Below are 22,292 nucleotides of genomic sequence, written 5' to 3' on the forward strand. Positions count from 1 at the left end.
GGGGTCGGAGGTCAGGGGTCGGAGGTCGGGGGTCGGAGGTCAGGGGGTCTCGCATGGAGGTCCTGGGTCAGGGCGGGGGGGGCGGGCTTAGGGCGGGGCGGGGCCCGGCAGGGGTGTGGTCCCGCTGCTCCGCCCCCGCACAGCTGATTGGCTGCCGCGGCCGTGACGCGGTGTGACGTGTCTCGAGGGGGCGGGGCCGCGGCGATGGCGGCGGCGGCGGGTGCGGAACGGGGAGCGGGGAACCGGGAACGGGGCGGGGGCGCGGGACTCCCGGTACGAGACCCCCGCCCTGCGACCCCTGACCTGTGACCCCCGGCAGGCCCGGCGCGGCGGAGGCGACCGGAGCGGGGGGAGGCGGCGGTGGGGCCGCCCCCGGGTCCCCCCTGCTCCTCCGGGACCCCCGGGACCGGCCCCGGGCTGGCGCGGCGGCTGCTCGGGTTCGAGCTGCGGGACCTGACGCGGTGGCACCGCTTCGTCCGGCTGATGCACCGGCCGCAGGACCCCGCGGCGCTCGGAGCCTTCCGCGCCGCCTTCGGTCAGCGGGGACCGGGGGCACCGGAGCTCTCCGGGGCTGGGGGAACACCAGGGGCGCTCCGGGGGTACCGGGGCTGCGGGGCACCGAGAGAGCTCCGGGGTTGGGAGGAACGGGGGGCGCTCCGGGAGGGCTCCGGGGGGACTCTGGGGGGCAGAGAGGCCGGGCCTGGGGGGGCTCTGGGGATCCAGGGGCTCGGGGGGGCTCAGGGGCTTTGGGAGAGGGATAGCTGGGATCCGGGGGGTCCCTGCTGTCCGAGGGGGATGGAGGCGGCCGGGCAGTAACGCGTCAGCACCGGAGCAAAGGTTGGGCAGCGGTTTGGGGCTGGAGGGGGGTCAGTGCCCGCCCGGACGGGGGTCACTGACCCCCCCCCGCCCCCCAGGGCTGCTGATGGCGCTGGACGTGCCGCAGGAGCGGGGGCTGGGCCACCTGGACCAGCGGTACCTGGACGGGCTCGAGGTTTGTCGCTTCCCCCTCCTGCCCTTCCTGCAGCCCCTGCCCCTCGACTGGATGTACCTGCTCTACACCGTCATGTTCCTGGGTACGGGCTGGGAGGGATGGGGAGGGGCACCGGGCAGGGGATGGCACTGGGGCAGAAATGGGGGTGGGAGGGGGACGGGTACCGGGGTGGGAATGGGCACTGGGATGGACTGGAACAGATGCTGGAATGGACTGGGAGAGGAATTTGGGGAAGATGGGGATACAGAAGGGGACAAACAGGGGTTGGTACTGGGCAGAAAGGGGGGTAGGATGGGGACAGGAGCCACAGTGGGGAGGGGCACTGGAGTGGGAATGGCACTGGGACTGGGACTGGGAGGGGAGCTAGGGGAGGGTGGGGACACAGAGCCCCACCCCTGTGGGGACAGGTGGGGGGGTGGCACTGGGACAGTGTCTGGACCAAGGCACTGAGATGGGCACTGGGACAGAAATGAGGGTGGGATGGGGACAGGAACCATGGTAGGGACTGGCACTGGGACGGGAATGGGCACTGTGACTGTGATGGACTGGGAGGGGAGCTCGGGAAGTTTGGGGACAGGCAGAGGGGGTGGCACCAAGAGGGTTCCCAGGGGGACACAGAATGTGGGGGGTGTCCCCAGATGCAGGGGCACTGGGCATCGTGTTGGGGTCTGGCACTGGACTGGGAGGAGGGCTGGGGACAGGGAAAGGGTGGCACCGGGAGGGGCCAGGGGACACACTGAGGGTCCTGTGCCCGCAGGGGCACTGGGCATCATGTTGGGGTGCTGCTACCGGCTGAGCTGCGTCGCCTTCCTGTGCCCGTACTGGTACCTGTTCCTGCTGGACAAAACCTCCTGGAACAACCACTCCTACCTCTACGGGCTGCTGGGCTTCCAGCTGGCACTGCTGGGCGCTGACCGCTACGGGTGGGCACCCAGGGGGACGGGGAGGCACTGGGGACCCCGGGTCAGGGGCTCTGTGTGGCAGCAGGGTGGGTGACCCCAAGTGACACAGGGCCTGGGGGTCCCCGTGGGGTGGCCCCCAGAGGTTGTGAGGTCCCCTGTGGCACCAGGGCCCCAGCTGGGTGGCCCAAACCCTGAGGTGCCCTCTGGCACCAGGGTCCTCGTGGTGCGTGTGCTCAGGGGGTGTCCCCATGGGGTGGCACAGGCTCTGGGGTCCCCCATGGTTTTGGTGTCCCTAAGCGGGTGGCACGGGTCGTGGGGTCCCCTGTGACAGCAGGTTCCCCCGTGGCACGGAGTCCCCCAGGGGGTTGCACAGGTCCTGGGGTCCCCAGTGGCACTGGGATCCCGGGGGGTGGCTCAGGCCATGGTGTCCCCAGTGGGTGGCACAGGACCTAGCACCAGGGTCCCCATGGGGTATCCCTGTGCCTCTCTGTCCCTGTGAGGTGGTGGCACGTGTTCCCACAGCTCTGGCAGTGGGGTGACAGTGACCTGGCCCCCCCTCTGTCCCCGGTGTCCCCCCAGGTCCGTGGACGGGCTGTTCCGTCCCCGCAAGCGCAACGCCCACGTCCCACTGTGGAACTACGCCCTGCTGCGTGCCCAGGTGAGTGCCCCTGCCCCAGGGACCCCCAGAGCCCCCCCCGGGCCCCCTCTGGGATCCTCTGGACCCCTTGGCTCCCCCTGCCCCCGTGCCCCCAGGTGTTCATCGTGTACTTCATCGCGGGGCTGAAGAAGCTGGACGGGGACTGGGTCGGGGGGTTCTCCATGGGCTCCCTCGCCCGGCACTGGCTCTTCTCCCCCTTCAGGTCTGAGGGGGAGTGGGCAAGGGACAGGGATGGGGACAGGCTGGGGGTGAGGAGTGGGAAGGGAGTTGATGGGGTCGAGGTGAGGATGAGGAGGGTGATGGGGCTGGGGTCAGGGTTTGGGGGTGATGGGGCTGGGGTTTGGATGAGGATGAGGATGGTGAGGTAGGTTGATGGGGTCGGGGTGAGGATGAGGAGGGTGAGGTGGGTTGGTGGGGTCAGGGTGAGGATGAGGAGGGTGAGGTGGGTTGATGGGGTCGGGGTGAGGATGAGGAGGGTGACAAGGGGGCGATGGGGATGCATTGGAGATGAGGTTCAGGGTGAGGATGAGGAGGGTGTGACAGAGACAGGGGGAGGAGGAGGAGGGGGGCAGGGTGAAGATGAGAATGTCAGAGGGATGGGTTAAGGGTGAGGATGAGGAGGGAGATGGGGATGAGGATGGGCCACAGAGTCAGAGTGAAGATGAGTATGGGATGAGGAAGGCAATGGGGTGATAGGTCTGAGTTGAGGATGAGAAGTGGGACAGGGTGAGGGAGGCAATGGGGCTAGGATGAGAGGGAGTGACAGGCAGGGTGAGGATGAGGAGGGTGAGGGTGTCGAAGTGAGGAAAGAGAGGATGAGGAGGGTGACGAGGTGGCAGGGTGAGGCTGAGGAGGGTGTTGGGGTGAGGCTGACACTGAGGAAGGCTCTGTGGCCAGGCTGGTTCTGTCGGAGGAGCTGACCAGCCTGCTAGTGGTGCACGGGGGGGGGCTGGTGCTCGACCTCTCTGCGGGTTTCCTGCTCTTCTTCGACGCCACACGGCCCCTCGCCCTCGTCTTCGTCACCTACTTCCACTGCATGAACTCCCAGCTCTTCAGCATCGGTGAGAGGAGGGGGCATGGCACCCCCAGTACCCCCCCAGACCCCCAGCCAGAGCAGGGGCACCCTCCAGCCCCCAAAACACCCTGAGCCTGAGCAGGAGCACCTTCCCATCCCACAGAGCACTCCCAACCTGGGCCAAGGACCCCCCTGGGCACCCCCAACCAGGGCAGGGCCACCCCTTGGGTAGGGGCTTCCACTCACCCTATCACCCTCCTTGAGCACCCTCAGCCAGGGCAGGGACCCCCCCAAAACACCCCTGGCCTGGGCAGGGACACTCCTCAAACCCCTGTAAATCCCCCCCAGCCGTGGCAGGGGCACCCAAACACCCCTTAAACCACCCCCAACCAGGGCAAAGTTCCCCCCCCACCAACCCCCAAATCCTCCCCAGCCATGGCAGGGGCACCCGGACATCCCCTAAATCAGCCCCATCCTGGGCACCCAGACATGCCCAGAGCACTCTGACCCTGGGCAGGAACCCCCTCACCCCCCTGTCCCCACAGCTCCCTCGAGGTCCCTCAGTGCCCCCCGGGTGCAAGAGGTCCCTAAATGTCCCCCCTGTCCCCAGGGATGTTCTCCTACACCATGCTGGCCACCAACGGCCTGTTCTGCCGGCCCGAGTGGCCACGGGGGCTCGTGGCCCGGTGCCCCCCGTGGCTCAGGGGGGTCCTGCCCAGCACGAGGCCCCCCCAGCCCAGCCCCGACTGCCACTATGGGGGCCAGGGGGCGCGGGGGGGCCTTCGGCCTCGCCAGCACTTGGCTGCAGCCTTCACCATCCTCTACGTGCTGGAGCAGCTCTTCCTGCCCTACTCCCACTTCATCACCCCGGTGGGCACGGGGGGGGCACGGGGAGGGGGGGGGGACGTGGGGGAGGGGTTTGGGGAACACGGGGATGGGGTTCAGGGATGCGTGGGGCGATTTTGGGGATGTGAGGGATGTTGGGGGGGGTGTGGATGTGTTTTTGGGGGTGTGGGTGGCATTTTGGGGCATGTAGGGGACATTTTAGGGGGATGTGAGGGGCATTTTGGGGGGATCAGGGTGTTTTTGAGGATGTGGTGGGTATTTTCAGGTGTGGGGGGGCATTTTTGAGGACATGGAGGTATTTTTTGGGATATGAGGGGTATTTTGCAGGGCGTGAGGGACATTTTGGGTCCTGTGGGAGCGTTTTGGGGGGATGTGGGGGTGTCATTTTGGGGGACATGGGTATTTTGGGGGATACAGGGGCATTTTGGGGACACAGGGGCTGTTCATTTGGGGGATATTGGGATATTTCTAGGACATGGGGTTATTTTTGGGTATATGGGGGGTATTTTGGGAGTGTGAAGTTAATTTTGGGACATGTGAGATTTTTGAGGACGTGGTGTCTGTTTTTGAGGATGTGGGGGCAGTTTTGGGGGACACAGAAGGGGTGAAGTCCCCCTTAGGGCTGGGGGACTCTGGAGCAGGGCATTTGGGGGGCACGGAGGTACAGGGGGGCTGCTGGGGGGCACAGGGGCAGGGCTGGGGGGCAGGAGGGGGGGGAACTGTTGGGGGGTGGGATGGGGGTCATGGACTGAGGCCATTGCCAGGGGAGGCAGGAGGGGGGATATGGGGGTCCCTCCTTGTTCCCCTGGGGTGGGGAACCCCTGTGCTCTGCTGTGACCCACTCCCATGTCCTGTGACCCTCCCCCCATGCCCCCCAGGGCTACAACAACTGGACCAACGGGCTCTATGGCTACTCCTGGGACATGATGGTCCACTCCCGCTTCCACCAGCACGTCAAGATCACCTACAGGGACGGGCTCACTGGGGAGGTGGGCTACCTGAAACCAGGGGTGAGTGACCCCCCCACCCAGGGGGCTGCCTGGGACCAGGGGTGAGGGGTGCCCCAGGATAGGAGGGGGAAGGACAGGGTGTTCCCAGCTTTGATCAGTCCAAATAAACTTAATGTTTTAAGCCAACCTCCCCCCCAAGCCTCAGTTTCCCCATCCAAGCACAGGAACCCCCCCACAGGACCCTCCCCAAGCCTCAGCTTCTCCAGTGCCTGATTTTCGTGCCTCAGTTGCCCTCATCCCTCATTTTCCCCCCTGTGCTTCCCCTTCCCCCACATTCTGCCTTTACCCCCCCACACACGAGGACCCCCATGGGACACCCACCTGTGCCTCAGTTCCCACATCCTTCCTTTCCTCGCCCTGTCTCAGTTTCCCCACCTCTCCTTTCCCTCCCTGTGCCTCTGTTTCCCCCATCTCTCATTCCCCCCCACCCTCCATTCACCCTCATGCCTCATCCCCCCCTCATTTCTCCCTCATCCCCCATTCCACCCAATCCTTTATTCTCCCTCCCCATTTCCCCCTCAGTCCCTCATTGCTCCCACCCCTTGTTCTCCAATCCCCCAGTCCCCCAGTCCCCCCAGTCCTCCCAGTGCCCCCAGTTCCCCCAGCCCTCCCTGCCCCGGTCCCCCGTGTCCCCCTGGTCCCTCCCAGTCCCTGCAGCCCCCCCTGCCCCGGTGCCCCCCAGTCCCCCCCGGTGCCCCCGGTGCCCGCAGCCCCCGGTGCGGTCCCGCAGGTGTTCACGCAGAGCCGGCGCTGGCGGGACCACGCGGACATGCTCAAACAATACTCGTCGTGCCTGAGCCGCCTCCTGCCGCGGTACAACGTGAGCCGGCCCCGCATCTACTTCGACGTCTGGGTGTCCATCAACGAGCGCTTCCAGCAGCGGTGGGCACGGGGGGCAGAGGGGCACGAGGGGGCAGAGGGGCACGGGGGGCAGAGGGGCACGGGGGGGCAGGGGGAGAGCGGGAACGAGGGATTTTGTGGAGACAGGGATGGGGAGACAGGGGGGCATGGGAGGGAGAGGGGCTTGGGGGAACAGAGGGGCATGGGTAAGGGATGGGGGTTGGGGGGTACAGGGTGGGGATGGGGACTCTGGGGGGGATGGAGGGGGTTTGGGGGGACAGAGGGGCACAGGGCGCACGCAGGATGGGGGACCCACGGTGGAGCCTGTGGGCTCCCTCGCTGTGGGTGCTGCTGCTGGTTCTGGTGCTTCCAGCAGTGGTTGTGGGGCACACACACGATTTGGGGGGACAGAGGGAGATGTGAGGTGCTGGTGGCCCATCCCCACAGGCTGGTAGATCCACGAGTGGACCTGGGGTTGTCCCTCTGGGCCCCCACACTGTGGGTGCAGCTGGAGCTTGTGCCTCTAGCAGAGATTTGGGTACACACACGATTTGGGGGGACATGGGGAGATGTGGGAGTGCTGGTGGCCTATCCCTGCAGGCTGGTGGACCCATGAGTGGCCCTGATGTGGTCCCATGGTCCCCCAAACTGTGGGTGCTGCTGCTGGAGCTGCTGCTTCCAGGAGGTGTTTGTGGGGACGGAGGATCTGGGGGGCCATGGGGGGTGTGGGTGTCTCGTCCCTGCAGGCCGGTGGATCCACAGGAGTGGGTGCTGTGGTCCCCCACACTGGGGGGTCCCCACTGCTGCTGGAGCTGGTGCAGTGGTTTGGGGGCACACGCAGGATTTGGGGGGGCTGTGGGGTGCTGACAGCCTGTCCCCACAGACTCGTGGACGCCGTGGGTGGCTCTGGTCTGTACCCCGTGGTCCCTGCGGGCCCGTGCTGTCGCTCCCAGCAGTGTCGGGGGCACACACGGGATCTGGGGGGGCCGTGGGGCGCTGACACCTCGTCCCCACAGACTCGTGGACCCCCGTGTGGACCTGGTGCGTGCCCCCTGGTCCCCCTGGACCCCCACGCCGTGGCTGCTCCCACTGCTGGTGGATCTGTCGCCGTGGCGGCAGCGGCTGCAGGAGCTGGAGGCGCAGCTGGACGGACACACGGACACCGTGTTCATCGCTGACTTCCCCGGTGGGGCCCAGGGGGGCTGGGGGGTCGGGGGACAGGGCATGGGGCACAGGGGGGGGGGCTGGGGGGTACAGGGCACAGGGTGGCTGGGGGGCAGTGGGGGGTTTAGGGATGTCCTGTCAGGGAGCAGGGGGGTCCCAGGGATTCAGAGGGGGTAGGAATAGGGTTTGGAGGGGGGCACACAGGGCATGGTGGGGTCCCAGGAGTTGGGGTACAGGGCATGGGGGGTCCTGGGGATTCGAGGTGGGGGGGTCAGGGTACAAGGAAGAGCTTGGGGGTGGAGTACAGCCCCCCATGTGTGTTCCAGGCCTGCACCTGGAGAACTTTGTGAGCGAGGACCTGGGGAACACGAGCCTGCGGGTGCTGCGGGGGCAGGTGCTGGTGGAGCTGGTGGAGCAGCAGCAGAACCACTCGCTCCAGGAGGGCCAGGGGATGCAGGTGAGGTCTGGGGGGGCCCCGGGGGGCTCAGGGGTGCCTGGGGGTGCTGACCCCCCCCTGCCCCCTAGCTGCCAGTGGGGCAGTACCACAAGGTGCACACGGTGTCCCCGGAGCCCTCGTGTTACATGTACCTGTACGTGAACACCACGGCCCTGGAGCTGGAGCGGAACCTGACGCGGCTGCGGGAGCTGCGGGACCGAGTGCGCAACGGCACCGGTGAGGGACCCCCAAAGTCCCTGATACCTCCCCAGGAGAATCCCAAAACCCCAGGCACCTCACCCCCTGGGGGGCACTCAGGGTGGGGAGATCACAGGGACCCCCCAGTCCCTGGCACTGCTGAGCAGTGGGGAGACACCGCCCTCTCCCCCAAATCCCTGTCAGTTCACTCCCTGGGATCACAGGAACCCTAAAAACCCCATCACCTCCCACGCTGGGTAGCACCAGGGGCATGAGGACCCTAAAATCCCTGTCACCTCACCCCCGTGGTGGGCACCCAGATGTGGGGGAGACTGTGGGGACCCCAAAAGCTCCATCACCTCAGCCCCTGTTGGGCTGAGAGAGATCATGGAGGGCTTCCATTCCCTATCACTGGGGTGGGGGGACCACAGGGCCCCCAAAATCCCTGTCATCTCATCTTCTGGTGAGCACTGGGGTGGTGGGATCATAGAGACCCTCAATCTCTCTCCGTAGGGTGGGGGGAATCATGGCAACCCCCCCAGTTTCCATCACAAGGCTGGGGGAATCACAGGAACCCTCAGTCCCTGTCACTGGAGTGGGGGGACCATGGGGACCCCCAAAGTCCCTGTCACTGGGGTGTAGAGATCATGGCAACACCCCCAGTTCCCACCACCAGGCTGTGGGATAACAGAGACCCCCAGAATCCCTGTCAGGGGGGTGGGGGATCATGGGGACCCCCAATCCCTGTCACTAGGGATGGGACATCATGGCAACCCCCCCAATCCCTGTCACTGGCCAGGGGGATCATGGGGACCCCCAATCCCTGTCACTGGCCAGGGGGATCATGGGGACACCCCAAATCCCTGTCAGTGGGCTGGGGGATCACGGGAACCCCAAAATCACCTCCCCCCCCGCAGAGCGGTCCCCGCTGCCCCCCGAGCTGCGGCCCCTCCTGGGGGAGCCGCCCCCTGCGGGGGTCCCGCTGGACCCGCTGGTCTCGCTGTTCCTGCGGCGGGAGCAGCGGGAGCAGCGGCGGGAGCGCGAATCCAGCCCGGCCCAGCGCCTGCGGCGCTTCCTCCGCAGGAAGTTCTTCCTCTTCCGCCGCAGGTGAGCCCCCAGAACGCCCCCCGGGCCCCCCGCCGTGCCCCCGCGCTGACCCCTGTGCCCCCCCTGTCCCCGCAGCGCCCTGATGACCCTGATCGCCCTGCGGAACCTGGCGCTGGGCCGCCCGGACCCCGAGCGCCTGGCACAGGAGGTGGCCTTCGCCAGCTGGCGCGGCGAGGAGGAGGAGGGGGCTCGGACCGAGGGCGAGGGAGGAGCCCGGGGGGGCCCCGAGCTCTGAGCACCCGCAATAAACCCTGGTTTTTTAAGCTAAAAATCCTCCCGTGCCTCAGTTTCCCCCCCGTACCCCTTTCTCCAGGTACCCGTTTCACCCCCCTCCCCGTATGCTCCCCCTCCGTGTATCCAATTTCCCTCCAAACCCCTTCCCCTCATCCCTCATTTCACTCCCCGTGCCTCAGTTTCCCCCATACCCCATTTTCTCATGGTATCCCTGTTTCCCCCCTCCCCTGTGGGTTCCCCCTCCATGCACCATTTCCCTCCACTCCCCTTCCCTCCTCCCTCAGTTTCCCCCTCCCTCAGTTCCCCCTGTATCCATTTCCCCCATCCCAGGTCACCCACTCCACTCATCCCTCAGTTTCCCCTGTACCCCAGTTTCCCACGTGCCTCAGTTTCCCTCACACCCCACTTTCCCCTGCACCCATTTCCCTCCCTGCTCGGTTCCCCCAATATTTGCTTCCCCTCTGTACTTCAGTTCCCCCCCCCGTGCCTCAGTTCCCCCATACCCATTTTTCACCTCATGTCCATTCCCCCCATGCCTCAGTTTCCTCTAATCCCTTGGTCCCCCATCCCTATTTCCCCCCTGTACCCCAATCTCCCTCCCTCCCAGTGCCCCCCCGTGCCTCAGTTTCCCCCCTGCCCATTCCCCCTCCACTTTAATTTCTCCCCCCCATTTCTGTGCCTGTTTCTCTCATACCCGAGTTTCCCCCGTACCCCAATTTCCCCCTCACCCCCATTTCCCCCCCCCCATACCCCAGCTCTCCCTCCACCCCCCCCAAACCAGAGGCGGCTCCATCCAACCCATCACTTCACTTTTATTGAGACTTTTTGTTTTTGAAGTTTGCTTTTTGGACTCGGTGGATCGAAACATTCGGACGAAACCTCCCGAAAATAGTAAAACCAAGAAAAAAAAACCACTCGGGGGGGGGGGTAGAGAAAGCCCCCCTGCCCCTCCCCAAGGCACTTTGGGGGCCGTGCCGGGCGGGCAGTAAACAAGCCGGCTTCTCTGTACCACACCGGCCACGGGCGCCGCGCCCGGGGGCACCCCCAGCGCTCCAACAAACCCAATTCCACCCCGGTTCCCCCCAGACTGGTGGGGGGCGGGGGGAAAGGCAGGGGGAGGGGCGGGGGGGCTTTCAGGGGGTCAGGAGCTGCCGGCTGAGCGCGGGGGCTTCTCTGTACTCACGCCCCCACCTCGGCACACAATAAATACACCAAACCTTCAAGTATCAAGGGCCAAATCCTCCCCTTTCCCCCCAAAATCCGGACAGAGTTGGGGGTACCCCCCCATCGGTGGGACGGGGGAGGGAGGTTGTGCAGCTGGGGAGTCGCTTCAGCTTTTGGATTAAAACCCAAGAAAAGAGAAATGTAAAATATTTTCCTCCGGTACCGAACCCTCGGTGGGGGGGAGCTGGGGGGGTCTGGGGGCGGGTTTTAGCGTGTCCCCCCCACAATGTGCATTTTTGGAGCAAAAAGAGGTTAAAAATGAGGGTTAAGAACCAAAACCAGCACCAGCGAGGTCCCAGGGGGGACGGGGAGGTGGAATGGGGTGTCCCCCCACAATGGGACTGGGAGCTGTGGGGGGGACGACTGGGGGAGCCAAAATGGAGGAGATTTTGTATCCCCCCCCTGCAGCAGGACTGGGGGGACAGTGGGAGCCAAAATGGGGTGTGTGTCCCCCACAGCGGGACTGAGGGGATGGAGATCCAAAATGGGGTGTCCCCCTGATGTAGTGGAATTTGGGGCCAAGGAGGGGATGGGGGGACACAAAATGGGTGTCCCTCCCTGCAGCAGGACTGCTGGGACCCAAAATGGGGCGCCCCCCCTGCAGTGGGGGGAGGCTGTGGGGGGCACTTGGGGCCTTTTTCCCATATCCAAGGTTGGAGTCAGACGGGATTTGTTAAAAACCATCCGGAGGGATTTGGAGGGACACGGGGGGGGGCCCTGGGAGAGGCACGTGGTCCCCACGCAACCGAAACGATGGCGAGAGAGAGAGAGAAAAGGAGGGGCTGGGGGGGGCCGGGAGCTCTTCCCCCAGAGCCCACGGGCTTCTCTGTAACCTACGCCCGCGGGAGTGGGGGGAAAAGCCCTAACAAGGCTCTTTTTTCCTCAGTATTTTAGTTTTTTGGGCACTTCCCAAGGGAAACTGTCCCTACCAAAGTGGCCATAGGCTGCAGTCCTCTGATAGAGGGGCTTCTTCAGATCCAGATCCCTGGAATACACAATTCCCGACTCAGTGAGGCGGCCCCGGGGTCCTGCCTTCGCCCCTTCCCTGCCTGGCCGGGGGGTCTGCGGCGGCGCCTCCGTGTCCCCCCCCACCCCCGCGGGGCGGTTGGAGCTTCCCGGGGGCTCTCCCTGAGCCCCTCAAACGCTCCTGGCCCCGGGGAAGCTCCAAGCGCTCGGCTCCGGCGGATACTTACCCGGAACGCGCCTCCTCCTGCGGCCGAGCAGCTCCGCGCGGGGTCCAGGGCGCCAGGCGGTCCCCGGGCTGCTCCGGGAGGGACCCCCACCCACCCCGGCCCCCCCCGGCGCGGCCCCCCCGCGCCCGTTACCTGACGATGACCCCGGGCCGCAGGTCAAAATTCTTCTTGACGATCTCCAGCAGCTCCCGCTCGCTCTTCTGGGAGGTGCCGTAGTGGAAGATGGAGATGGACAAGGGGTGCGAGACCCCGATGGCGTATGAGACCTGCGGGGGGGCTGCGGGTGAGGCCAAGTCCCTGCCTGGACCGGGCCCCTCCGGACGGCCCCCCCTGCCCAGCACCCACCTGGACCAGCACCCTGCGGCACAGCCCGGCCTTCACCAAGGACTTGGCCACCCAGCGCGCGGCGTAGGCGGCCGAGCGATCCACCTTGGTGTAGTCCTTGCCCGAGAAGGCGCCGCCGCCGTGGGCCCCCCAGCCCCCGTACGTGTCCACGATGATCTTACGGCCCGTCAGCCCCGCGTCACCCTGCGGGGGACAGCAGTGTCACAGCTGTGTGCCAGCACTGTCACCAGTGTCAGCAGCAGCACCAGCACTGTCACCAGCGTCACCACCAGCGTGGCACCACCGTCGCCACCAAGCCGTCACTGCACCGTCACTGCCACCACCACACCCGTGACTGCTACGCTGTGACCACCACTGTGCCACCACTGCCACCACCACAAACGTGCCACCGCCATGCCGTCACCACCACCGTCACTGTGGTCACCACAGTGCCGCCACCACGGTGCCCTCGGCCGCACCTGGGGCCCGCCGATGACGAAGCGCCCGCTGGGCTGCAGGTGGTAGATGGTGTCGTCGTCCAGGTACTTGGGGGGCACCACAGCCTTGATGACCTTCTCCTTGAGGGCATCGCGCATCTCGTCCAGACACACGTCCTCGTCGTGCTGCACCGAGATCACGATGGTGTGCACCCGGATGGGGATCACGGCCCCGCGGTCCTGCATGTACTGCACCGTCACCTGCCAGGGGACACGGGTCAGGGGCCGCCAGGGGGGAGCAGGGGGCTCCCCGGGGGTTTGGAGACCCACCAGCACCTCACCTGTGTCTTGGAGTCGGGGCGCAGCCAGGGCAGGGCTCCGCTGCGGCGCAGCTCGGCCAGCTTGGCGTTGAGCTTGTGTGCCAGCACAATGGTCAGGGGCATGCACTCCTCCGTCTCATCCGTGGCGTACCCGAACATCAGCCCCTGCCGACAGGGACGGGGGGGTCACACCCCAGCCTGCTCACACTGCGGGGTCCCACCCCAGCCCCAGTCACACTGCAGGGTCCCACCCCGCCCCACTGACCCCGCGGCAGCCCCGCACTGCTCTCACCTGGTCCCCGGCGCCGATGTCCTCCTCGCTGCGGTCCAGGTGCACGCCCTGGGCGATGTCCGGGGACTGCTGCTCCAGGGCCACCAGCACGTTGCACGTCTTGTAGTCAAAGCCTGGGGGGGGAGGCTGTTGGTGAGCCCGGTGCCACCCCTGTGCTGCCACCCAGCTGGGGACACCCCGGACGCACCTTTGGAAGAGTCGTCGTAGCCGATGTGCCGGATGGTGTCCCGGACCACCTTCTGGTAGTCCACGTTGGCCCGGGAGGTGATCTCCCCTGCCAGCAGGATCATCCCGGTCTTGGCCACCGTCTCTGTAGGGACAAGGTGACGTCAGAGCGGTGTCACCACTGGCGTCACCCACCCACTGTCCCCCGGTGCCCCCACTCACCACAGGCCACCTTGGCATCAGGGTCCTGCTTGAGGTGGGCATCCAGGACGGCGTCACTGATCTGGTCACAGATTTTATCTGGGGACAGGGAGAGCGGGAGGCGTCACAGTGGCGTGGGACAGCCCGGCCTGGTCCTGCCTGGCCCTTCCTTCCGGAGCCTCCGGCACAGCCCAGCCAGGATCCAAGATCCAAACCCTGCAATCCGTAATCTGTATGCCCCCTGGGGCACAGAGAGCCCTTGCCTTGTTCCCAGCCTGGAATTCCAGGCATGTCCCAGTTAAGCTCCAGTCCCAGCCAGGGTCAAGGGGATCAAACCCATATCCCGACTGCCCAAATCCAGTGTCCAGCAGCTCCAGATGTGCCCGATGCCAGAGCTGCTCCAGCCATATCCCACCAGACACCCAGCTCCCTCCTGCTCCCAGGGGGCTTTATTTGGGATGGGGGACACCTCCCACCCGCTCCGGGGTGTCCCAAGGGCCGCTCGTGTCCCCGGGACTGCGGATGTCCTTGGGAGCGACCTTCCAGGCAGGACTGGGGGGGAGGATGAGGCAGTGCCCGGTTGAGGCGAGCAGAGGGGGGTTCCCCAGATAGTTTTTGGGGTTGAAGAGTGTGGAAACGGACTTTGCAGCTTACTCCCTCGTGGCAGCGTGGGGAGAGCCCCAGAAGCATCCCTAGAACAGCCGCAGGTTGTGGGTGCTGGAGCCAGAGGGACTAGAGCTATGGGGTGCTGGGGGTGCTGCGCTCGAGCAGTGGGTGCTGGAGCATCCGGAGCTGGTGGGGGGCTCAGGAGGTGCTGGAGTGCCCGGAGCTGGGGGGTGCCGGGGGTGCCCTGGCAGAGGGTGCTGGGCACTGGCAGCTGCCTACGCAGATTAACAGTCATGTGCCCCAAATCGGCGAGGACAAAGGCGGGGGGAGCCCGGCACGGGTTGGCACCGAGCTGAGAAAGCTCCGAGCCCCCACGGGAGCAGTGTGTGACCCCCTCCGGCTTTGGCTGGGGGGCACCTCTGGGGAGACCCGCGAGGCTCCATCACCGCCTGGACGTCATCGGGGACCCCTGGGGAGCGTGCGGTGCGCTGAGGGCGGCACCGAGCCCCGGGGCGGTGCGGGGGGGGTCACCGGGCCTGTCCCGGCCCCGGCACCCACGCGGGGGGGAGGGGGGCGTGGGGTGCGGGGGCACCGGGAGTTGCTTAGTCACGGCTGAGTCACGGCGGCACCGGCCCCATCCCCGCCCCCCCGTCACCCCCGTGTCCCCCCCGTGTCCCCCCCGTGTCCCGCCCCACGCGGGCAGCACGTGCGCGCCGGGCCCGCAATGCGGCGAGCGCGCGCCCGCCTCACACTGCGCGCGCGCCCGAGCGCGTCACCGCCCCCCCCATACACACACACCCCGGCCCCTCCATCCTCATCCTCGCTCTCTTCATCCCCATCCTTCCTTCTTCATTTTCGTCCTCATCCTCCTCCTCCCCCCCACGCCCGGCCGCGCCTGCGCGCTCGCCGTCCGGCCCCGCCCCGCCCGGCCCGCACCTGGGTGCCCCTCGCCCACGGACTCGGAGGTGAAGAGGAAGGTGCCCTCCTCGATGAACACCTCGTGGAAACCGTTCAGCTGTCCGTTCATGGTGGCGGTGGAGGGCGGCGACTGGCGGCGTGGGAAGCACGAGAACAACGAGACCCGGGCGCGGCCGCGGCGGACTGAGCGCGGCGCCCGCCGCATCGCCCTTACTTGTAGCCTCCTCGCCCCGCCCCGCCGCCTGGTCCAGCCAATGATGAGAGCTGTAAGGGCCGCGGGGGCGGGGTGGCGGGACCACTGCGGGTGGGCAGGGGGACAGCGTTATGTAACGCCGAACGCGGGCTCCGCCGCCGGGACAGCCCTGCTCTCCCCGCCGCTGGCCGAGCGCGGACCGGCGTTAAACGGGCGTGCGAGACGTCTCCGCTGCCTCGCGCGGCGCTGCGCCGTGGGTGTGCACCGGCGTCCCCCGCAGTCCCCTCCCGTGAGGGCCGCATGGTGCGGCCCGCGCGGCCCGGCGGCGAGAGGCGCGCGACGGTGTGCGCATGCGCCATGCGGCGGCGCGGGACGCGTACTCGCGGTGTGGTCAGGGAGGCCCCGCCCCCCGCCGCCATCTTGCGCCGAGCGGCGCCGCCATTGTGCGGCCTCTGCCCCGCGGGCACTGGCCCGGCCTTGTCCCTACCCCTCGCGCCCCCGCCCGGCACCGGCCCATGGGGATGCCCCGGCACTGCGGCCCGGCGGGCCAGGGCGCCGCTGAGCGCGGGCACTGCCCCGGATGGCGCCCTGGGCCGTTGGGGCTACTCGACGCCTGATGCAACCCCCAGCCGCTGTTGCCAGTGCTGGAGCCGCCCCGGGCCCGGCTCCCGCCGCCGCCTCCTCTGAGCCCCGCCCGGGGCTCCCCCGCGTACAACGGCTGCACATGGGACTCCCTGGGAGCCAGGGGGGGCTGCGTGGCCACCCATGTGCCCAGGACAGACGGATACCCAGGACAGAGCCTGGCACCCAGCCGCTGGGACAGAGAGACACCCAGTGTCCCCGATGCCCAGGACAGGTGGACCCCAGACACCCACACAGCCAGAGCTGCTAAGACACCCTGGACAGACAGACACCCAGGAGCCCTGTGCCCAGGACAGATGGACACCTGACACATCTGCCCGGGACAGACAGACACTCGGGACAGACAGACATGCAGCATCCCTGGGCCCAGGACAGACAGACGCTCAGGACAGACAGGCCCATGACACCCCCAAGCCTGGGGCAGACAGACACACGAAGACTCCTGTGCCCAGGACAAACGGATACCCCCATAGCTGAGACAGACACACGGCCCCCCATGCCCAGGACAGACAGACACACAGGCACCCCCGGCCATGTGCGTTCTGGGGCGGAGCCTTGGGACACGCCCCGCCTCCACACCGAATATTTATGAGGGGCGTGGCTTCACAATGCTGTGTATTTGCATATGGGGCAGGGCTAATCTGCATGCGGCGCGGGTCGGTGCCGGGAGCGTCCCGATTCCTCCTCCCCGGACCCTCCTGCCTCCCGGCCCCCCCTCCCTCCGCCACATCAGAGAGCTCGTTTTTTTGTAAAAAATGGTTTATGGGTTCCATTTTTGTATAAAACGCAGGGCAGCCCAGCCCCTCAAACCCCCCCGGCTGCCGCCCCACGGGCCCACGGTGTGTCCCACTCGGAATCTAAACCCATCCCAATGTTTCCTCTACAGTCAATCCTCTATGTTCTTCCTTTCAACTATTCCTTAAAAAAAGTTTCCTGGCATCCCCAAGGTGTTGCTGTGCCCAGGTCGGTACGATGACGGGGGATCCGGCACCGTGCTCCCTTACGCCGTCTTCTGCTGCCCCTTCTTTCCAATCAGGGACTTGTGGATGTGGGGGATGACACCTGTGGAGAGAAGGGGAGAATTCCCATCAGGAATTGCAGAATTCCCAAGAAACTGCAAGAACTCCTCAATTCCCAGCAGAGTTTTGGGATAACAGTGTGAATGTTGAGCAGATCCCCCCTACCCAGTGTGGATCCAGGGAAGCATGGAGCCAGTGGAATTACCCCCACTGCCGAACTCCTGTTTGTTTTCCCACGTAATTCCCACTGAAGGACAGAAAGGAGGGAAAGAGCCCCACCTCCACCGGCGATGGTGGCTTTGATCAGGGAGTCCAACTCCTCGTCACCGCGGATCGCCAGCTGCAGGTGCCGGGGCGTGATCCGCTTCACCTTGAGGTCCTTGGAAGCGTTCCCGGCCAGCTCCAGCACCTGTGGGACAGCAGGAAGAGGTGGGAATGCCGGGGGGAGGGGTGCTGGCCCCGGGGAGGGGGGTCCTACCTCGGCGGTCAGGTACTCCAGGATGGCCGCGCTGTACACGGCCGCCGTGGCCCCCACGCGCCCGTGGCTGGTGGTCCGAGTCTTCAGGTGCCTGTGGATGCGGCCGACAGGGAACTGGGGGGGGCAATTAACAACCTCGTTAACACCCACAGCCCCCTATGATTTGGGCCCAAGAGACACCCCACCCTGCCTGCCTGGAGCAACTTGACATGATCCTCCCCAAACAGAGGATTTGTCATTACCCGAATTAATTATTCATTATTGTCTAATACATATAATGTATTTATATTGATTATTGTATTTATATATAATATATTTAATTATATAATGTAACACACACTCTATTTGGGCCCAGGAAACTCCCCATCCTGCCTGACTGTGGCTTCCAGGAGCAACCCGACATGATCCTCCCCAAATAGAGGATTTAACTGCCATTACCAAATTTGTTTATTTATTACTAACCCCCATAATATGTATATTAATGTTATAACACACTGTATTGTTATGATATACTAATATATTATCATATTGCAATAATATAACAAGATGTAACCTTACAGAACATTAAATAATGTAATTGTGCCTTATTTATAATTAATAATTATAGTTAATATTTAATAATTACAATCATTAATTCTCCCAATTAATCCTCCCACCCTCTCTGTCTCACCCGAGAGCAAACCCCCTCTCCCCTCCACAAGCCCAGGGCTCCTTGTCGCTCCATTATCCCCCAAATCCCACAATATTCAGCTGTCACCTCAAACCAAAGGGTTTGGGCCCCCCAGAATTCCCGCTTCCCAGCGATTCCCTGTGCCATACCTGCAGGCCTGCTCTCTGGGAGCGTGACACGGCCTTGGCCTTGGCCTTGCCGCTGTCCTTGCCCGCCTTGCCGCCAGCCTGGGGGAGAAAGGCCGCATTAATTAATCTAATTAATCCCTGAATCCAAACAATCTCGTTAATTCTAAGCCAGAGGGACCTGCAGCAGGATAATCCAGCAGCTCCCTGGCAACTCGAGGCTTCTCGAACTGCCTGGATCCGAGGGGACAAGGGGGGTTTTGAGGAGCAGGAGCTGCTCCTTCCCCCAAGTGTCCCAGTCCCGTGATTTTCCAGAAAATGCCAAATGGGGGGAAAGCATCCCAAAATCCCCATTGTTGACCGTTTTTTTCCAGCAGTTGTGAGCCTATTTTTATTTAAGATTCAATTTCTCCACATGCTGACACAGGGTGTGGGGCAGGACAATGTTCCAGTAGGTGGGAATGTGAATCCTGTGGGATTCAGAGGTAACTCCCTTCCTGCTCCAGGGTGGGAAATCATGTGGGAGCCCCAGAAATCCCACATTTCATGAAAATCGTGTTTGGGGGGTGGAAATGCCAAAGCCAAGAGTTTGGGAGTCACTCAGGAACAAGGTTTGCCGGGCTCTCCCATCCGCCCTCAGGAAATCCAAGGATTGCAGGGACATGGGAAGACTCTGTGACATCACTGATCACTAATGAGAGCTGCTCCTAATGAAGGTGGGAGCTGCAGGAGGGCAGAGGGAGCTGCACCTTCCACGGGGAGCACGTCAGCACCTCCAAATCTGCTCTAGGTAAGAAAAAACAGGAAAAATAATCCCCCGTGTCAGGTTTTCAAGCCCACAGAGAGCCAAGAACCCATAGCAGAGGGAGAGCAGAGCCTGAAAACACACTGGATACTCGTAATCCCTGTTTTTACAGCACATATTGATCCCACAACCCCCATCCCCCCTAAAAAGGAGGAGTTTTGGCTCATGGTGAGGGAGCTGAAAGGACCCAGAGATCCCAGGAGAGTAAGTGGAGCTCGTTAATCCTCAAAACAAGATGCAGTTAACCTGGGAATATCCAAGATCTGCATCCCAGCCCAGCTAGGTGGGAGTTAACACCTCTTCCAGCTCAAACATTGGGAAAAAAATAATCACGAGCAGGAATTAATTAATCCCGAGGTGATTAAATGAGTGGCGGGCGCGGGGTGAGGCTGGGGCATCTGGCTCCAGGAATGCTGGCCCCTGGCAAACCCCTCTGTGTCCTGGCACTTGGGACAGGAGGGCCTTCAGGGATGACTCAGAAAAACAGGGAAGCACCAGGAGTTACTTTTATACAGAGAAAACATCACTCCATAAAACTGCAAAACCCAGGGAGGGGGATCTGGGGTGAGAGAGGGGGGATGTGGGTGGATTTGGAGAGAGAGGGAGGATTTGGGGGGAGAGATGGGGGATTTAGGGGAGGGAAGGAGGAGGCAAGGGGGATTTAGGGATATTCCCTTGCTCTAGGAATAAAACACAGCTCTGGGAAAAGCACTGGCTGTTCCCACTGAGGGCTTTTATCAGCCAGCTGTGAACTTTCCCACTTTTCCATCAGGTTTTCCAGCTGGGAGCCACCTGCCTGGCAGATCTTTGGGGGGGGGCGTTGACTAAAAACCGGGAAGAAAAGGTCGCCACTGAAATCCCGAGGTTTGTCCCGGTTTTCCCCAACCCTCCGCGGGGTTGGCAGAGGGAACACACGAGGTTCCAGCTGCCCCCGGGGCTCCCGGACTCCTCTCTCCTGAGGAGGGAATCCCGAGGATTCCTTCCTCCTCCTCCTCAGGAACTGGGGCTCCCGGGGTCTGAGACAATCCCTGCGTCGCGTCTGTCCCTCCTTCCCACCCCAGCCCCTCACTGGGAGCACATTCCCGTGCCAAACCCTCCCTGGATATGACCCGCTGGACCAAGTAAACCACTTTTTTTTTCCCTTCTTCTTGTTGCTTCAAACAGCAACTTTTTATCTCGTGCCGCACATCCCAGATATCCCCGGGCACAAGTTCTCGGCGGTGGGAGTTGTATAATCCGACGGTGTTTCCATGTAAACGCCACGGGATCAAGGCCTTTCTCGCCCACTCCGGAACCCCTGCGGATCCACAGAAGTCCCCCACACGCCCTGGGGATCCACAGATCTCTCACAGAGCCACAGAACTCCCTCTGGGGATCCCCAGAACCCCCTAAATCCCCCTGCACATCCACAGAAAACGCCTGGGGGTTTACAGGACCCATCCAACGCCCCTTCCCCCTCAGACCCCAAACTCCTATGGGGATCCACAGGACCTCCCAAACCCCCTGTGAATCCACAGAATTGCCCCGCGGATCTACGGAACCCCCCGAAACCCCTGTGGGGGCCCACAGAACATCTTACAGAATCACGGAACCCCCAAAAGGACTCCCAGAACCCCCCGAATCCCCCCGTAGGACCACAGAAACCCCCGCGCGGATTCGCGGAGCCCCCGGGTCCCCTGTGAGCGCACGGAACCCCGAAGGCCCCCACGGACCCTCAGAACCCCCCAAACCACGCTGCAGGTGCGCGGAACCTCTCAGACCCTCCGGAACCCCATCCGCCCGCTTCCCCCGGTGACAGCGTCACCCCCGCTCCCGCCGGGGTCACACGAATGGAGCACCGCGGGGGACGAACCCCCGTTTGCCTCCTCCTCGGGCCCGGCCCTTCCCTCTGGAAGTGCGTTGGGATCTCTCCGGGATCCCGGGGGAGGCGCGGAACCGTTGACAGAGGCCGCTCGGGGCCCTCGCTTGACATTTCCCCCCCCGGTGACCGACACAAACTGCGGTAACGGCGGACACGGGGCCGCTCTGACAGTGCCGGAAGGACACCGGATTTAGGGGGCCCGACCACCTCTCTCCCCACAGGTCGGCCCCCGGGGCAGCACCGGGCCGGGCCCAAGGTCACGGAGCGCGGCCCAGGCTGACAGCGGCAGCCGCGGCCGTGCTGCCCCGGCCCCCCCTGAGCCCCCCGCGGCCCCGGGACCCCCCCACCCTCACCATGGTGCCGCCGCCGCCGTCCGAGTCCCGGAACCGCCGCCGCGCCCGACCCGCCTCGGGAGCCGCCAGACAATGACCCGCCCGGGCGGGGGCGGCGGGCCGCGCCGCGCCCGCACCAATCAGCGCCTCCAATACTAGTTTGAATATGCAGCCGCCACCAATAGGAGCGAGACTTCTTTGCCCCGTCCCCGGCTGGCTCCGCCCCGTGGCTCGTTTAACGGCTGTGTTGCTTTTTGCACACGGCACGCAGGCGGGGTGAGGGGCGGGGCGGGGCATACGCGCGCCGGTGACGTCACCTCCCGGCTAATGAAAACGGCGGACACTGCGATGGGAGGCGGGGTCAATGTGACGGACGTCTGAGGGAGCCAATGGAAGGCGAGCAGGGGTTTCCCGCCCATTCCGAGGCCCCGCCCCAACTGTGTTTGTGTGAGGGGAGCGGGGGGGGGCGGACGTGGGTGTCGCTGAGAGAAGAAGGAGGAGGGGGGGGGGCTATTGGTTCCCCCGGTACCGGTGGGGCCAGGGTGGTCTCACGCACAGACGGTCCCTCCGAGCCGGGGGCTCTGCTCCCGACAGGGCCCGGCCCTGCGTGAGGCCGCGGGAGCCCCCGGCGGAGGGGAGTCCGCCCGGGGACACCGCGGCCCAGCGGTGCCTCTGACCCTCCTCTGTGTTTTCCACATCCATCCCGGTGCTGCCCCGTAGGGTGAGGGAGAAGGGCAGCGGCAGGGAGGTAACACGGACCCCGCAGCACCCTGGGGACTCGGGAGGACCCCGAGAGGCCGAAGGCATAGTCAGTGCTGAGAGCAGGGATCAAAATGTGATCAAAACCCCCGGACCGCCCTGTAGGTGCGGGTTTTAAAAGCAAACGTGCCACGAGAAAAAAATTTCTCACACCCGAGCCCGTTTCGGCGTCAAAAGGAACCTGACGGTGTGACGAGGTGGGTTTATAAATGGAACAGGGGATTCCTGAGCCAGGGTCCTGCCGGGCAGGGCCGGGAGCCCGGGCCGCCCCCGCACGGGCCCTGTCCCGCGGGTGGCTCGGTTCGCCTCCAGCTCCGGGCAGGGGTG

At 64.5% G+C, this 22,292-nt stretch overlaps 3 protein-coding genes across 3 annotated transcripts; 1 reads left to right on the forward strand and 2 right to left on the reverse strand.

Moving 5' to 3' along the window:
• Window positions 1–201: 201 nt before the first annotated feature.
• Window positions 202–10,175, forward strand: GGCX (gamma-glutamyl carboxylase). The gene is made up of 15 exons (XM_051812127.1): window positions 202–220; window positions 320–535; window positions 915–1,073; window positions 1,749–1,914; window positions 2,473–2,551; window positions 2,647–2,753; window positions 3,449–3,612; window positions 4,177–4,436; window positions 5,291–5,422; window positions 6,153–6,304; window positions 7,279–7,448; window positions 7,753–7,883; window positions 7,952–8,099; window positions 8,978–9,167; window positions 9,243–10,175. The coding sequence occupies exons 1-15, from the start codon at window positions 205–207 to the stop codon at window positions 9,400–9,402; spliced, it is 2,250 nt and encodes a 749-aa protein (XP_051668087.1). The 5' UTR covers window positions 202–204; the 3' UTR covers window positions 9,403–10,175.
• Window positions 10,176–10,193: 18 nt separating this feature from the next.
• On the reverse strand, window positions 10,194–15,301 carry MAT2A (methionine adenosyltransferase 2A). The gene is made up of 9 exons (XM_051812128.1): window positions 15,100–15,301; window positions 13,579–13,656; window positions 13,379–13,501; window positions 13,192–13,304; window positions 12,921–13,064; window positions 12,622–12,840; window positions 12,164–12,346; window positions 11,951–12,084; window positions 10,194–11,610 (listed from the first exon to the last, which is right to left on the reverse strand). The coding sequence occupies exons 1-9, from the start codon at window positions 15,284–15,286 to the stop codon at window positions 11,508–11,510; spliced, it is 1,284 nt and encodes a 427-aa protein (XP_051668088.1). The 5' UTR covers window positions 15,287–15,301; the 3' UTR covers window positions 10,194–11,507.
• A 1,489-nt stretch (window positions 15,302–16,790) lies between these two features.
• LOC127482043 (histone H2A.V-like) lies at window positions 16,791–21,503 on the reverse strand. The gene is made up of 5 exons (XM_051811975.1): window positions 21,228–21,503; window positions 18,233–18,310; window positions 17,414–17,527; window positions 17,215–17,344; window positions 16,791–16,978 (listed from the first exon to the last, which is right to left on the reverse strand). Exons 1-5 carry the CDS (start codon window positions 21,501–21,503, stop codon window positions 16,917–16,919), a joined length of 660 nt encoding a protein of 219 aa, XP_051667935.1. The 3' UTR covers window positions 16,791–16,916.
• Window positions 21,504–22,292: the final 789 nt, after the last annotated feature.

The sequence above is a fragment of the Manacus candei genome, unplaced genomic scaffold (genome assembly GCF_025592945.1).
Source record: "Manacus candei isolate 608988 ecotype Guabito, Panama unplaced genomic scaffold, ASM2559294v1 h1tg000084l, whole genome shotgun sequence".
In the NCBI taxonomy this organism is placed as follows: domain Eukaryota; kingdom Metazoa; phylum Chordata; class Aves; order Passeriformes; family Pipridae; genus Manacus; species Manacus candei.

Coding starts and splice junctions, on each gene's coding strand:
- GGCX (XM_051812127.1), top strand. Junction 3,613..4,176: donor CTCCCAGCTCTTCAGCATCG/GTGAGAGGAGGG, acceptor CCCTGTCCCCAG/GGATGTTCTCCTACACCATG. Junction 9,168..9,242: donor TTCTTCCTCTTCCGCCGCAG/GTGAGCCCCCAG, acceptor CTGTCCCCGCAG/CGCCCTGATGACCCTGATCG.
- MAT2A (XM_051812128.1), bottom strand. CDS start 15,286: ATGCGGCGGGCGCCGCGCTCAGTCCGCCGCGGCCGCGCCCGGGTCTCG. Junction 13,657..15,099: donor CGTGGGCGAGGGGCACCCAG/GTGCGGGCCGGG, acceptor CCCTGTCCCCAG/ATAAAATCTGTGACCAGATC. Junction 11,611..11,950: donor CGGCCCGGGGTCATCGTCAG/GTAACGGGCGCG, acceptor TGTGTATTCCAG/GGATCTGGATCTGAAGAAGC.
- LOC127482043 (XM_051811975.1), bottom strand. CDS start 21,503: ATGCCCCGCCCCGCCCCTCACCCCGCCTGCGTGCCGTGTGCAAAAAGC. Junction 17,345..17,413: donor TGGAGTACCTGACCGCCGAG/GTAGGACCCCCC, acceptor GCTGTCCCACAG/GTGCTGGAGCTGGCCGGGAA. Junction 16,979..17,214: donor AGCCACCATCGCCGGTGGAG/GTGGGGCTCTTT, acceptor TTCTCTCCACAG/GTGTCATCCCCCACATCCAC.